Source organism: Pleurodeles waltl, chromosome 6, assembly GCF_031143425.1.
Source record: "Pleurodeles waltl isolate 20211129_DDA chromosome 6, aPleWal1.hap1.20221129, whole genome shotgun sequence".
NCBI classification, from domain to species: domain Eukaryota; kingdom Metazoa; phylum Chordata; class Amphibia; order Caudata; family Salamandridae; genus Pleurodeles; species Pleurodeles waltl.
In genome coordinates this window covers 1,155,716,201-1,155,731,353 of record NC_090445.1, presented here as the reverse complement: position 1 = coordinate 1,155,731,353, position 15,153 = coordinate 1,155,716,201, and the positions used below count along the sequence as shown (strand labels likewise).

General features: G+C 38.8%; 1 protein-coding gene across 2 annotated transcripts in view; it reads right to left on the bottom strand.

The window, feature by feature from the left end:
• LRRC20 (leucine rich repeat containing 20) overlaps positions 1 to 15,153 on the bottom strand; it is a 1,502,316-nt gene that overhangs the window by 1,355,591 nt on the left and 131,572 nt on the right. For both annotated transcript variants that reach the window (XM_069240374.1, XM_069240373.1), the window contains exon 2: positions 11,947 to 12,089. In XM_069240374.1, coding sequence (XP_069096475.1) covers positions 11,947 to 12,016 — 70 coding nt within the window. In that variant the 5' untranslated portion in view covers positions 12,017 to 12,089. The remainder of the gene's footprint in view (positions 1 to 11,946; positions 12,090 to 15,153) is intronic.

Here is a 15,153-nt window from a genome sequence, read left to right as displayed (position 1 = left end):
TTTCTATGTTTAAAATCTACAGGCTAATTTTATGATCTATATTGTGAGCCACATTAAATTCTAAGGGCCTGATTATGACCTTGGCGGATCGGTTACTCCTTCACAAATGTGACAGATATCCTGTTAGCTGTATTACAAGTTCCATGATATCATAATCAGGCCCTAAATCTTCCCCAGTATGAACATTTGGATAATCAAATCTTAAAAAGGAAAAAAAAAAATTATATCTTTTAATGTGTACAAAATTATCTCTAACTTTTTCTATTTCAATTTTGCTCAACTTAGAAACAGATTTTCTGCCATAACAACCTTTTCGTTGTAACACTCAAAAAGAAAAGACAGCACACTGCTTTTATATCTGGTATCTCATAAGGCACTAATATCCTTTCTAACCCACATCTCTATTAGAGCTGCTGTCCCAATAGTGTGCATGTGCAAGAGATTAGTGTTTATACTCGTACACTGAAGTCTTCAACAGCAACTCTTTTTCAGAGTCAGCCAAAAAATCGGATGGATGTTACTTTTTGAACTTCTGATGGTGACATTATTGACAGGAAACGCTGTCTCCATATCGAAAAATTATATTCATTACATACTGCATACCTAATGAATACATTAACTCTTTTAAGGACCCTGATTTTTTGGCAAAATAAACTAATATGAGCTAGTATACGAAATAATATAAATCTTTATTTCCAAACATTAACTTCAATTCTTTCAACTCTTTCTCAAGTTGAGATTCTTTCAGGGATTGATATATCTATAATGTAAAATATTCTAGTTTTTTCACTCTCAAATTATTACATTATGTTTTAAATCGGGTCTCTAGTTGGCAGAGTTATGCACCCTCTCCAAGAAGGGTTCACAATCCTGGTCAAGGTAAGTCACAACACAACCTAAATTATCCTGTACTCACCCTCGGGTAGCTTTCCCCAGAGCAGGCAGGCTTAACTTAGAAGGCAATGTGTAATGTATTTGTGCAATAACACACAGTAATACAGAGAAAACACCACAAAAAGTACTCTACACCAGTTTAGAAAATAGATAATATTTATCTGAATAAAATAAAACCAAAACAACAGAAATCCAATATGCACAAGTCAAGATATCACATTTTTAAGGGCTAGATGAGTCTTAATCCTTAAGAACCTGGGATGCGTAAAACATAATGATGCAGAGAGTTGCCAAGGAGTGTATATGCTTTGGAAAATAAAGTGATGTGTCGTTTTTCTGGCTCGGTGATGCATCGTTTCTTTCCACGAGGCAAGGTGGTGCAACAGTTTCCGGGAGCGCAGCCTTTGTTCCTCACTGCGATGCAGGATATTTTGACACCCAGGAACGATGAGTGGCAAAATCCAGAACACATTGTGAAGAGGCAACAGTTGCTCTGTCGATCCGGCAGACGTTGCTTCAAAGGTTGCAGGTGTTGCATCGGTTAATTTTCTTCTCTTTTGTGAAGTCTTCGATAATCCGGAGACTTCAAAGCAGGAAGCAAGCTCAATCCAAGCCCTTGGAGAGCACTTGTGGAGGAAGGCACAGTCAGGTGCCAGTAGGCAGCAGACAACAAGCAGGCCAGCAGTCCTTCTAGCAAAGCTGTTCAGATGAGTCCTTTGGGCAGCCAGGCAGTCCCTCTGAGAGAGTCTAGTTTTAGGTCCAGAAGTGCGATTTGGTGGGGTACCAGTATAAATACCCAAAAGTGCCTTTCAAGTGGGGGAACGTCAAAGAGTGGTTTTGAAGTGCACAGGTTCCCGTTTAAATCCAGCACTGTCTGCCAGGAGCCCTGTGGGGGGTTATCAGTCCTTTGTGTGAGGGCAGGCCATTAACCTTAGAAGTGTTTAAGTGAGAGCCCCTCAACCCTTTCTGCCCAGAAGATCCATCAGTATGCAGATGAAGGCAGATGCAGTTGAGTGTCCTGTGTTTATGACTGTCTGGGTGGAATGCACAACCAGCACAGACCAGACCAGACGTTGATTAGAGATAGGCTGTAAGACAGATAGAGCAGTAACCACAGAGAAATACTTGCTTTCAAAAAGTGGTATTTCTAAAAACGTAATGTAGAATCCAACGTCACCAGTAAGCAGGATTTCTCACTGCCATTTCAACCATACCAAACATGGCAACTCTATTTTTCGCAGATCAGAAGTTACCACTTAAAAGTATATAAGGGAATTTCTAATGCTGGCTTATAAGAGGAACAGGGTTCACAATAATGAAAAACTACTTTGAGGGTTTTTTACTACCAGGACATGTAAACCTTATATGTCCTGCCTTTTACATACATAGCACCCTGCCCTATTGGTTACCTAGGGCCTACCTCAGGGGTGACTTATATGTACGAAAAGGGGAGTTTTAGGCTTGGCAAGTAGTTTTAAATGCCAAGTCGTGGTGGCAGTGAAACTACACACACAGGCCTTGCAATGGCAAACATGAGACATGGTTAAGGGGCTATTTATGTGTGTGGCACAATCAGTGCACGTTACTAGGGACTTATAGGTAAATTAAATATGCCAATTGGGTATGAGTCAATGTTACCATGTTTAGAGGAGAGAGCACAATCACTTTAGCACTGGTCAGTAGTGGTAGAGTGTGCAGAGTCCTAAAACCAGCAAAGATGAGATCAGAAAAATAGAAGGAGGCCAGCAAAAGGTTGGGGGTAGACCAGCCTAAGGTTGTCACATTACTTGCATTGTTCTTATAAATTATGTTCAAGATGGACTCAAATAGCCTTGTAGCCCACTGTTAAGAACTATACCAGTTGTTAACGGGCCTGAAATTGAGTTATAAGCTGAGCAGCAGGCAAGGGCCTAAAACGAGGGAGAGGGCCTTTAACAACCGCTTTAGCCTGAAGCAGAAAGGCTAAAAGGCTATTAGAACATTCTACCAACTGAGGGTAGAATGTTCTGAATTATAAAGACAAAAACAGGGAGACAAACATTGGAATGTTGGAGCAGAAGGCTTATACCAGCATTTAAAAGCCCGGAGCTACTCTATTGTCTTCAATGAAGCTCTCAACATTCCATTGTTCTAGTTACATTTAATATATATATGTACATACCAATGCATTGTAGACTATTTCTTCATTTAGGATGTTTTCATAGGCTACAGTTAAGAAAATGTACTTCTTTTCCTTATAAAGTAATAGATCTGCAATATACTTTTTCCTAGAGATAACAGTAAGTTTTTCTACTGTTAACATTTAATATCATCTTCTGAATGGTTCCTTTCTACAAACTGTCTGCATTCTCTTTTTTTGGAATAATGGATGACCTGTTTTCAATCATTCCTGTTTTAGCATCTCTAGTAGACAAGCCTATAAAAACTTGATTGCATTGACAACAAATTGCATATCTTGGTTCTACCTTTCGCATGTTACATTAACTTTCTGGAAACATTCAGCACCTCAAATCACTGTTTCTAGAATAAATCGGCAGATACTGAACAACCCACATTTATGACGACCACTAATCCAAGACATACCCCACATTTCTGTAATTGTCTGCTGTCCTTGGTGTTAAACAAGATAGTTACGTACTAGTTGGTCTGTAATTAATAACCTCTTCCTATAGGCAAAAAACGTTTTCTTGCAATGTTTCATATTGTTTACATTTAGAATGTCCAATTTTTATTTAATAAATTCCCAATGTCCCAAATTATATGTAACAACTGCCATAATTCTTTCACTCATAACTTTAGTTTATATTTTTGTTTCAAAAAGATGTTCTCTATTTTGATATTTAGTCTGTTTATATGCCAATTTTACAATCCTGTGTGGGTATCCTCTTATATTTAGTTTCTGTTTCAAAACCATAGAATGTTTCTCAGATTCTTCTCTACTTGCACAATTTCTGTCAATATGCAAAACTTACCATAATTCAAATTAACCTTCAAACTATAATCATGGGCATTAGTGAAATGGATTCATTAGCTTGCAAGGACATTTTCAATTTCCCTTGATCAAGGGATTAAATTAATTAATTATTAAATATACTTAATTGTAATTGTTGAGTTATTATCTTGTTCTTTTAGCTAGAGTCCTCTTTTCCATCCATAGATTTCCTTTCAAATGAATACAATATCTATTAATCCATTCAAGTCAGAGCAAATGTCACTCCCATACGACTCCCTTTTCGCTGTTTAGAAATAGGATTTTGGAGCATCAAACATTTCTCCAATAGTGCTGAACTAGCACACTCCAGAATAAAGTCAGTTGGTACTGATTCTTTGATGCTTAGAGACTATTCTTGTAGGATTAGTACATAAGGCCTCAATATCACAGATGAATAATATACATATGTACCTGCCTCCTCGAATGTCAGTCCTTCCATTTTCATAATTACCATAATGCCGTCGTACACCTAAAAACGCATTTTCGGTCCAAATGGTCTTAGAAAAAAGTATGTATATTGACTTAGTGGTTCTAACAGGGAATGTATGCCTGAGACTATTGGTTGATTTATTCTAACAGTATTTATGTACCTTGGGTAAGGCATATAAGACTGAGGTCTGTAGATTCTTATACAACTAAAAGTGTCCTTCATTCTCACTTATCAAACCATTTTCCCATCCAATATTCATCAATTTGTGAATTTCTTTCAGTTAACTGTTGGATTGTAGACAAATGATGTGTAATTATCAGCATTGGTTAAGATTGTTTGTATTTAGTCATTGTATGTTTAACTGTCTAACAAGACCACTGCCTCTCTTTTATCTGCTTGTTGTAACAGTTATATTCTTATCCTTTTGTAAAGATTTTAACACCTCACAGTCACATTTTATTGGGAAACTTGGTATTTTCAACTAAAACACCACGGTCATTGTGTATCCATAGACCTAGCACGATGACTTTTGCCTTGCAATATTCCATTATCATTTTACCTTTTTTTACATGACCCAACTTACACGAACCCAGCCAGTCAGTCATTAAAATGTATTTGTCTTGAAAAGCCATAAAAGAATAAAACATAATACAATTTGCAATACATTACATCTAGTTAACTGAGATACAGCATATTTTAGCAATTTAAAAGAAGCTAAACTCAAATCCAGCCATCATAATAAAACAGTTAACTATACGGTTTCCTAGTATGGAGTGTACCTGATAAAATTCATAGCTGTATAACAGATTTCAGGAGAGTAAAATTTACTAAAAATCTAAAACCTTCATAATGTGAATTAAAACTGTGCAAACGCATTAGAGGTAACAAAAAAGTGATCTTGGGGTTTTATAAAGTGCACAAAAAGGGAATTTCACTAAGAAGTGTACAGTACTCAGTCAGATCCCTTTCAAATACAATCTATACTGTGGGTTTTCTATAAAAGAAAGATAACATTTAATCTCCTGGTTGAATACAGCAACATTCAAATTTACCAAAGAGGTGAACTGTAGGAATTGCTGCCCATGCTTAAGATGGGCCTATTCAAAGTAGCTGACTTTATTAGGGCTGTAGCTGACAGCAGAATTTGAGCTGGTTCCTCACACAACTTCGGAAAACCCAGTTCCTCAAGGGTACGTTTCACATAGCCAAGCCAAGGGGTGTATTCAGCGTTATCCAATGTCAAGTAATTCTGGAGGATGTGTTTTGAGAACTCTAGTTCCGGCACCTGGCATATTTTTATTGACAGCAGCAGAGGGGCCAGGCTCAAGCCATATTCTATGAAATGAAGACCCACTACTGTGTGGCAAAAGAAAGTCTACAGGGAAAACTATATTCTACAATTTGCAGTTTTGAACAGTCACAATACACTCACACGCCATCCAAATAGGTGGCAATAGAAAGACACGTACCTTTAAGAAGAGCTGTAATTTCTCTAACAGGATTATGGCCTAATTTTGTTGAAAAATGAAAAATTGCTTTAATAGCTGTATTTCTTTGTAGGAACCTTAGTACCCAGAATGGATCCCAAATTAGCTGTGTATTGAAAAGGTGACCCAGGTAGCAAAAATGTGTTATCTTATTAACTATGGTTCCCGGGATATAAAAGGTTTTGGACACAGTGCCTAATTTAGAACTCAGTGGACACTTTACGCCATCACAACAGTAATAGATATTCCGTCTGCCAAAATCTAAATCCCATTGGATAGAAAGGGATGTAGATTTCGGCGCACAGGATATCCGTCTCTGTTGTTCTAAATCAGGCCCTTAGTCTTTTTTGGCCCACAAACCATTATAAAGGACTTCCAAAGATTATTTTCAAATCAAGGGCTTTCTGCAGAGTGTTTGCTTCCCTTGCAAAATGACACCATCATCTGCATAGCAGAGCTTAGGGATGAAGCGGGTACCAACCCACGGGAAATCCAACTTCTTTTGCAGTAAGTGGGCTTCTAGACCATATATATATATATATATATATATATATATATATATACACACACATGCACACATATGTGATGTGCCAGAATACATCCCTGGCAAAACCAATCAAATACATCTGTCATACATCTTTCATGTATTAACTCTTTGCTTAACAATGAGGGGTCACTTGTCATTTAAAAAAAAATTATTCCTCATAATAGGACAGACATTTTGACTGACATTTTTTCTTCAATATTCCGTTCTGCAGATGACTGAATTTTACCAAAGTACCATGTTAGGTCAATCCTAGGTATAGATATCATTAATTCCTAACATACATTGTTCTCCTGAATTAAATGCTGAACTCAAAAGATGTGCAATAATATTGAATTAATAAGGTTGGCCCAAAGAAAAGATAAGTATCTATCTACAAATATTCAAAATAAATTTATACGTTTCTAGTTCTATCAATTATTTTTACAGGGTAGCCTCTTAGACCAGCCTGGTCCTTTGACTTTTTGTTCTACAAGCAATAATATCTAATCTTATAGACATTAATTGGAAGCTAACTCAATCCTTGAATTATACCGATCCTAACCCAGTCATTGAATTATACAGATCCTAAACCAATTCCTTATTTGTTTCAATATGTCCTACATCTTCTCAAACATTACATCAAATTCTCAGACATCAGCACATGGATGCGAGAGTGAATCACCATGGCAATCCCAGATGCAGCATTTTACCAAAGTTTCACAAGATCATGTGCAAAAGACAAAGAAGAGACCACCAGAAAGATGTAAGGAAGGTAAAATAAGCCCATGGTATCAAATTAATCTGTGAGATCTTGAACCAAGTAAACAAATCTTCAACAATGTCAGGCAAACATCCCACCCAAAGGTGGAGAGGAACAGGTCCTGCGTAACTCAACAATTCTGAGGACTTGATGTTGTTATGCCATCTAATAAACAACAATTGACAAGCTAAAGAGACATTATACTTGATGGCCAAAACATACTAAAACTTTTGGCGGTATCATGATCATGTGACAAAGACCTTGAAAGACGTCCATTAGCTGCAAGAGTATTATGCTAAAACATGATGCTTTGTGCATAAGGTCTAGTGGAAAGCATCCACTGAGTACCTGAAAATGGTGTCATCCTGCAGCTGCAGCAATCTTTTATTGATTACTTCAGACTGGATTCAACAACGACCTTCATGAGGCGAAAGCAAGGAATCACTCCCTAGAGGAAGAGAATGCTAAAGCCTAGGATGCTGTGGATCCATACCACAGTGGAGATCTAAACTGTGTTTCAAGTAACAGCTCACAACAATTGTATTCAGAGGGTTATAAGGTGGAATGCTTAGTATAAGGCAGTGACTGATGTTTTCTCAGATGGGGATCCTCCTTGCACCCTACTGAGCTCTACTTTTAATTGAATCTTTCTGTGCACCTGGTTTCCGGCAGTTTGGCATTTTGAAGTAGTAAACCTAAGGTGTTGTACAAGACACCTTAATAGATGACTAATTTATTAGAAGAATCAAACAATATCTGGAGGAATTTGGAACCACACTAACCACTGATAACATACATGCAAGAGGCAATGTGCCCCTTTCATAATAATATTCAATACAATTCACTTTTTTTTGTATTTTACTCAGTCATCTCGGTCAAGGCCTTCCCATATATAAATGATGGCGAAAGTGACATTTGGGGAGAACATTTCAGTAGGCATGACATTTACTTTATTATCTACTATTATATATTACTACTGTAACATATAGGGACCTTAACATACATTTGTAGTTTTACTCATGTATATTTACTACTAGAGTTATGTGTACCTTTTTTTGTTATTCACCATTTTCGAGTGTGGATACAGGTGACCTCATATCTGGTGGTGGAACCTTATACTACAGGATTTACAAGTGTACAGTTACTACTAGAACCTGTTCACAGTTAAGTGGAGACCTCCCAATCGGTACATACAGGGAAAATTAATACAGTGTATTTAAAAAAAAAAAAAAAAACATAAAATCTTCGGCAAGGCCTTTAGAGCTGTAGTAACTTTAGAATTCTAGTTTGTGAATAGCAATTGATTTGCCTTTTTATGTGTGTTACCCCCTCCTTACATATCCTGGATACTTACCCATTTTATAGTATTAATTCCTGAATTTCTTACCACTCAACTTGGCTCTTTTACAACAAAAACATACACTTACATGGTCACCACACAGAACAGATAGGAGAGGCAGCGGTCTCCGCACGTGGGTTTGTGAACAACATTTCGTAGTACATGAATAGCACTACTCTACTACTACTTCATGTACTCCAAAATGCAGTTTGTGAATAGGCCCATTAGAATGTTAGCATTTCAAACTAGAAACCCAGTTGGACACCATTTTATTTCTCCATTTTGAAGAAATATTGCTTTGAGCTTCACTGTCAATAAAACTAAAATCTAGACATTAATAACAAATGCAATGATAAGCCTACGTCTTTTGTCAAAGGAGTGCCTAAGCATACGATCAGGTAGCAAGGGATACACAGCACTATCAGCCCACCAAATTAGTCAGTATTTTGTGCACAGTGACAATAGTTTTTCTTTATATCTCTTGCTGAAGCATTTTTGTAAAACCATGGCCCCCTAAATATGGGTGTTACTATTGCACAATCAATGGTGCTCAATGAATTGACCTTAGACTGATGAAAGTCTGAGTTGCCACTGCCAGTATTAAAGGCTTTCTCCAGCAGGTTGCTATGAGTGCTTAGTACACTGAGGGCCTCATTATGACTTTGATGGACAGAAAAGCCCATCCGCCGAAGTTCAGACGGGGTTGTTACAGCCAGTGTGGTAGCCTCCCTGCCGGGCCTATTACGAGTTTCCCACTGGGTCAGCGGGCGAAAACTCAGCTTCTTCCCGCTAGCCCAGCAGGAAACATCCTACAGATTTGTCTCCGGCTCGTAATAGAACCGGTGGCTTTGCTGTAGTTCATAGGATGCACCCGCACCTGTTGCAATGTTCACTGTCTGCAAAGCAAGAACATTGTTACGGTGCTGGCCAGGGGGGCCTCTGCTCCTCCCATGCTAAGTGCCTGGGCAGTGAAGGTGCCCCACAGGGTCCCCCTCCAGTCTGTCTCTGCCAGCCTTTTCATGGTGGTGTTATCACCATAAAATTGCTGGCAGAGAAGGGTGTCGTAATCTCCAGGGCAGCGCTGCTTGCAGCGCTGCTATAGAGGATTAGGGCCACAATGACTGCCAGACCGCCAGGATGACTAATCCTGGCAGTGCTGGTGGTCTGACAGTGGCGCAACTGCCGCAGTCATAATGTGGCGCTCGGACCGCCACATTGGCAGCTCTTTCCTGAGGTCAGGAAATACAATTGAAACAATGATAATATCTGACTGTTGTACGATAATGAGAAACACCTCACTGCAGACAAGATTTGAGTTCTGGGATTTTTTGATCCATATTTTTGAATTAAGTGTGTAATGCAATTTTTAAAGCACATGCATTCCCTAGTTTTGAACGCTCATGTATACACCAATTAAAATCCGCTTAAACAAGTGTGATATTAAACATTAAAGTTATAGCAATTCAAAATTAAAACAGTTCAGAATGTCGACTGAATTTGCTATCAAATGCAATCCTGACATAAAAATGTCATTATGAAAAAACTGTTCCAAATATAACACACAGCCTTAATAGACAGGGTAATACTTCCTTGAAATTGCCTTAAATTGTGCTCTACATATACATGTTCTTAGAATATCAGAGGACAGTTGTACGCAATTGAGAATAATTACCATTTGTAAATCTGGTACTGTACAAATCATAAATTGCATACACATGGAAAGAAGCAGAGACATAATGGATTCAGTGAACCAATACCTTAAATGAACCACTAATGTACCAACTTATTTGAGATGATAAAATTAGAAATGCTGAGGACCTCAAAATTGCACCTCTTTAGCAGATATTCTAAAAATATGAACTCATCAAAACGACGAAGAGCAAACAGAGAAGTAGTGGTAAGGCTGCCACCTTTCCAAAAGAAAAAATCTGCAAAGGCCAGATATTAAAGAAGAAGTTAAACAAAATTGCCTATATTCATGTTTAAGATTATTTTTCTGCTTTTATTTACTATAATTATTAGTCAGTGATCGTTAACACAGCTCTAAAACACATTTAAAAGTGCTTTCTGTTTATATTTGCTGTTTGAAGTATGTACAGATAAGGACTAAAAATATCGACTTTAGGTGATGTTCCTTATTTTTGTACCTGCCGGGACATTAAAACACCGGTGGTGCAGGTAGAAAAATGGCCAGGTGTCAACCCTAATAAGTGGTAGTAGACATTTACCCCAAACATCCTGTAGTCTTTTGAATGTTAAACTCATAGAAAGCCTGTTCAGCCCAAAAAATATTTTGTGACACAAATAATCTTTCCAAATGAGTGGTTCTGAATAGAATCAAAAGCAGCAGCAATAACATCAAATACCCTTCTGTACTTCGGAAACTCAAAGGTGACCACTGAACGTATGAGATTCCACAGCTGTGGCATTTTCCGCATATTTATGGATTTGCCTCTTAAGTAAAATAATTTAACACGTGCTGCATAAGCCGCAGAATTCACAAAAAATGTTTCTATCTCAAACTGATTAAAAGTTACTAAACACCAGAGCAACTTTGCTCAGACAGCATCAATAGGTGTTGAAATGTCAAAGTAACGAAATGGTACTGTCACAAATTGTGCTCCATTATTCAACATAATTTGCATTCTTGACGAATGATTTTGTCAACTATGCTGGACGATTTAGCACCCTATTGCTGAATTATTCCAGTGGCCCTTTTACAACCTATCTTTCTAATAATCCCCGATGTACTGCAAGTATGGTGTGCTTATGTTCAGCAGAGATAGAACTTCATATTCGAATTCAGACAATGTTTTCATATCAGCATTGTTGGGTCAAGCAAACATGAGGAAGGAGTCCCCTTGTATCAAATCAACATGGCAAGAGAAAGGATGTGGGCAGAAGGTTCAGGTAAAAATCCATAAGAAGGTCGATGTTCTTAGTTGTTCTTTCCTGGGCGATTTCTACATCCTATGCTCTATTTTAGGTTATCCAAGCAACTGACATGAACCTCTGAGAATAAGATTTAAGAAATGAGAACAATATAAACTGTGTAAAAGCCAAAAGCATAGTTGATTTCTATGTTAAGGGTATGCCAAATGACACCCTATTCATCTTGTCAGTTTTTGTCCAAGAACCATTTGTATTAGGAATTGTATGCTAAGGATAAGTCATATTCAATGATGGTTTCTTATTTCCGACCAACATAATAATCAATAAGCTTCTATAGCAGACAAAAGAATGCAGGAGTCAGCCCGATATCTGACTCTAAACTGATTTTTAATTCTTCTTCTTCCATTTATCCCAAAGAAACATTTTAATGATAAACAGTCACTCAAGAAATTTCAATTGATATTCTACAGGTAGAACATATTGAGCTACAATGAAACATCATAAGCATATTTATTCAATGAATACATTAATTGCCTCTTGAGTATCACAGTACATGCAACTTGTGTGGATTGTGTGGTGAGAGAGAGTTCAATTCTCAACATCCCCAGATAAAGCAACAAACTTACCTAGGAAGTCTTCTTCATTTTCCACTGTTTCATTGACCTTTCTAGCAACCCGGGCTACAGCATCTGCCATTTTCTTTGCCTGAAGGCGCAGCTCCAGGTCTCTTGACTCCTGGTCTTCCAGTGCCGTGCAGTTTCCAAACACACTGAAGTCAAGAAAGAAAAAAGAATTGGAAAACGTTTGATTCTGCCTTGCTTTATCACAATAAATGTGCCAGCCAATGGCCCAATCACACATTACAGATCAATAGATACCCGTTATCTCAAATGAAACTCAAACTGATGCATAGATAATGAGTGCCCAGGAGAGGTGGGTGATATTTATTGGACTTTTTAAAAACCCATATTCCAGGGTTCAGAATTTATCTAGTCGAGTAAATAGCACCTTATCTGAATTTATCCTTAAAAATGTGGTTTAGCTTGTACATCTGGGGGATTTTCACACCAAAATCCACATGTAAATTTTGGCATCCTATTATAAGATTTCAAAATGTATTTAAGTTTATTAAAAAAAAGAAATCTAAATAATAAACATTGCAGGTGTGACCTGCGTTATTTATTACAGGAAGCACACTTTATCACAACTGGTAATTACCAGGAGCAATAAACGCCAAATTGTAAGTGTGGCCCCTGTGCAAAGAAGTGTTTGTGCAAGGGATGTTAATTACTGAGACACTAGTTATAGTGGCTTAATTACTCAAGTTACGATGTAATAAGTTTCATAGTCATCCAGTTCTGTCACACAAGACTACTGATGGTGTATGTTTGTTTGTTAGGTAATGTATACAATAAACATACAGAGTGATGGTGTTGAGCTACAGTGCTCCCTTATATATAGGTATCGACATTTTAGTGTTTTGTCTATAGTATTCCCCTGTTTAACGTGTCTAGGCCCCCTTAAGTTGTTTCAAACTTAGGTTTGATTCCTTCAGTTTCAAATGCTTGAGGAATTCTTGTATTATGTATACAGCTACAAGGTTTGGAAATTACCTTGATAGAATGTCATTTTTTTGGTGCATATACTCAATCTCTTTCAGGTTCATACAAAGGGCATTTTCCAATCGGACCTGGGCCACCAGTGCTATGCAATGGGTCTATCCACTAAAATAACCTCTTTCAGAGAAAGCTAATATTACAAATCACACAGCTATGGTGCTAGAAAATAGTGAATAAGAAGAGAGAGCAAAAGATGAAAGAAAGACTCTGCCACCTCTTTAAATGACAGAGAATGACTTCAAATTCACAAGTCAGTCACTGGTTTTTCCTCAGAAGCAAAGATTTGTGCTGCAACAACTAATTTGATCAGTGTAAGAAGAAGGGTAGCAATAAAACATTAAGTGCTGCATCCCAAAGTTTTTCTTAGTAGCCAGCTACCGGCGCTGCTATATATCAGCATTGCTGAAACCCAAGTCTGCTTAATCTTGATTCCACCTCGTCCATCTTTCTCCCACCGGCTTACACTTTCTGAGTCTATACCTCAATCCTGCAGGTCCTGCTTCTTACATGCTTTAAGCCTTTGTGGCTGTTTTCCTATTTTTATATTTCTCCTTTGTCACTGTTCACTTATTTTATGTTCCTCCTTATACTTTCTTCCTTATCTAGCTTTCACTCTCTGTTGCTCTGGTTTAAAGTCTGATGATGAAAAATCTCAGTACAGAAGAATGTGTGGCATTGCCCACCAACCACCACCACAAAGTAAGCATTGGTGTCTAGAGGCCATTTTGATATTGTGAGCATACTTTAAAGACAGAAACAATAAAATAAACGACAGAGCTCTTTGATCAACCAAGAGTACAATCAGCTAATTCCATGTTTGGAGAGGGTTACCAGACCTCTTTGTATCAACCATGGATTCTGCTTGTCAGTGTGGACTCGTGACTTCATCCAAAACTCAAGGCGATGGCAACAATGTAGCAGAGTGTTGACTGCGCGGTTACATACTTTCATGACCCAGAAGCGGAAGTCAAGGTGTGGTCACTGCAGAGGAGCAATGAGCGAGTGGTGCTGTGGTGCAGAGGTGCTGCCAAGCCTGGCAGCAGGGTCCATGGGGATCTTTGATGCTTTTCTTCCTGTGCAACTGGCTGGGGGGCTGTTGACTACCTCCTGTCCTTTGCCTGCCTGCCTGCCTATCTGTCTGCCGCCCGGAGGAGGGAAGGAGTGGTGCAGCCCAAAGTGATCCAACATGTGGCAAGGCATGGTGCTGTGTGGCTGGAGCTTGCCCATTGAGGTCGGGGGAGTTTGTTGTGGGGCCAACCCCATACTGCAAGGGTAAGGACACACAGGCACAAAGGAACTGTGCAGCCAAGGCATGGTGCCCTGAATCTGAGACTGAAGGTGAGGTACCTGAACAGACCATTCTGGGCCTCTGGGGGTCTGCAGCACTGTAACACACCAGTGACCAACCAGTGATTAATAGTGACCAACAATAAACAACAGTAAAAGGCAACAAATGGCTACGCAGCAACGCAGCAGTACTACAGCAGCACTACAAAATCACGTGCAACTACGTGGTGGACATAATCAGACATAATATTCCCTCTCCTCCAGCAGCAGGGTGGCATGGTGCTCCTAGGAAAGGTGGTGAGTGTGGCTGTCATCACTAACATCTGCTGAGTGTGAGCCCAAAGCCCCCACGAAAGCAGCCCAGATATCTCTGGATGCAGCTTGTGAGTGTTCCCGGAGTGCTGTGCCCACCTTCTATGCTTATTTTACTTCGTTCTACACCTCTCGTTATACTATCAACAAAGAAGGAAAGCAGCCATAGTCAAACCTTCCCCTCTTCCTTCTCTCTTGTTGGAACACACCAGTCCTCATAAAGGCCATCGTTTTAGCGTTTGACACTCATCATGAGGTCGGGACGGGTTAGACTCCATACAGAGGGGAAACCCAGGAACCAAAAAGAAGGCACAAAAGAGAAGGAAGCTCACTGAATTAGAAGTCCATAGGGGTAAGCTTGAACAAACTACCCCGCTACTCACTTCTTTACTTGCCTTTTTTTATGAACTCTGGCAGTGGTGGCAAGTTTACATTTTTAAAGGATCCAACTGCTGTTATCCATTGAAAATGAAAGATATTGAGGGCCTCCCAACACCACTAGCTCCTTTAAAGCTAGCCTTCTCTCAGGCTAAGTCGGGCGAATCTTTTGATCAGCCATCTAATTGTACTTCTCCAAAGCCAGTACCTTCAATGACCCATTCTTTACCATGACTA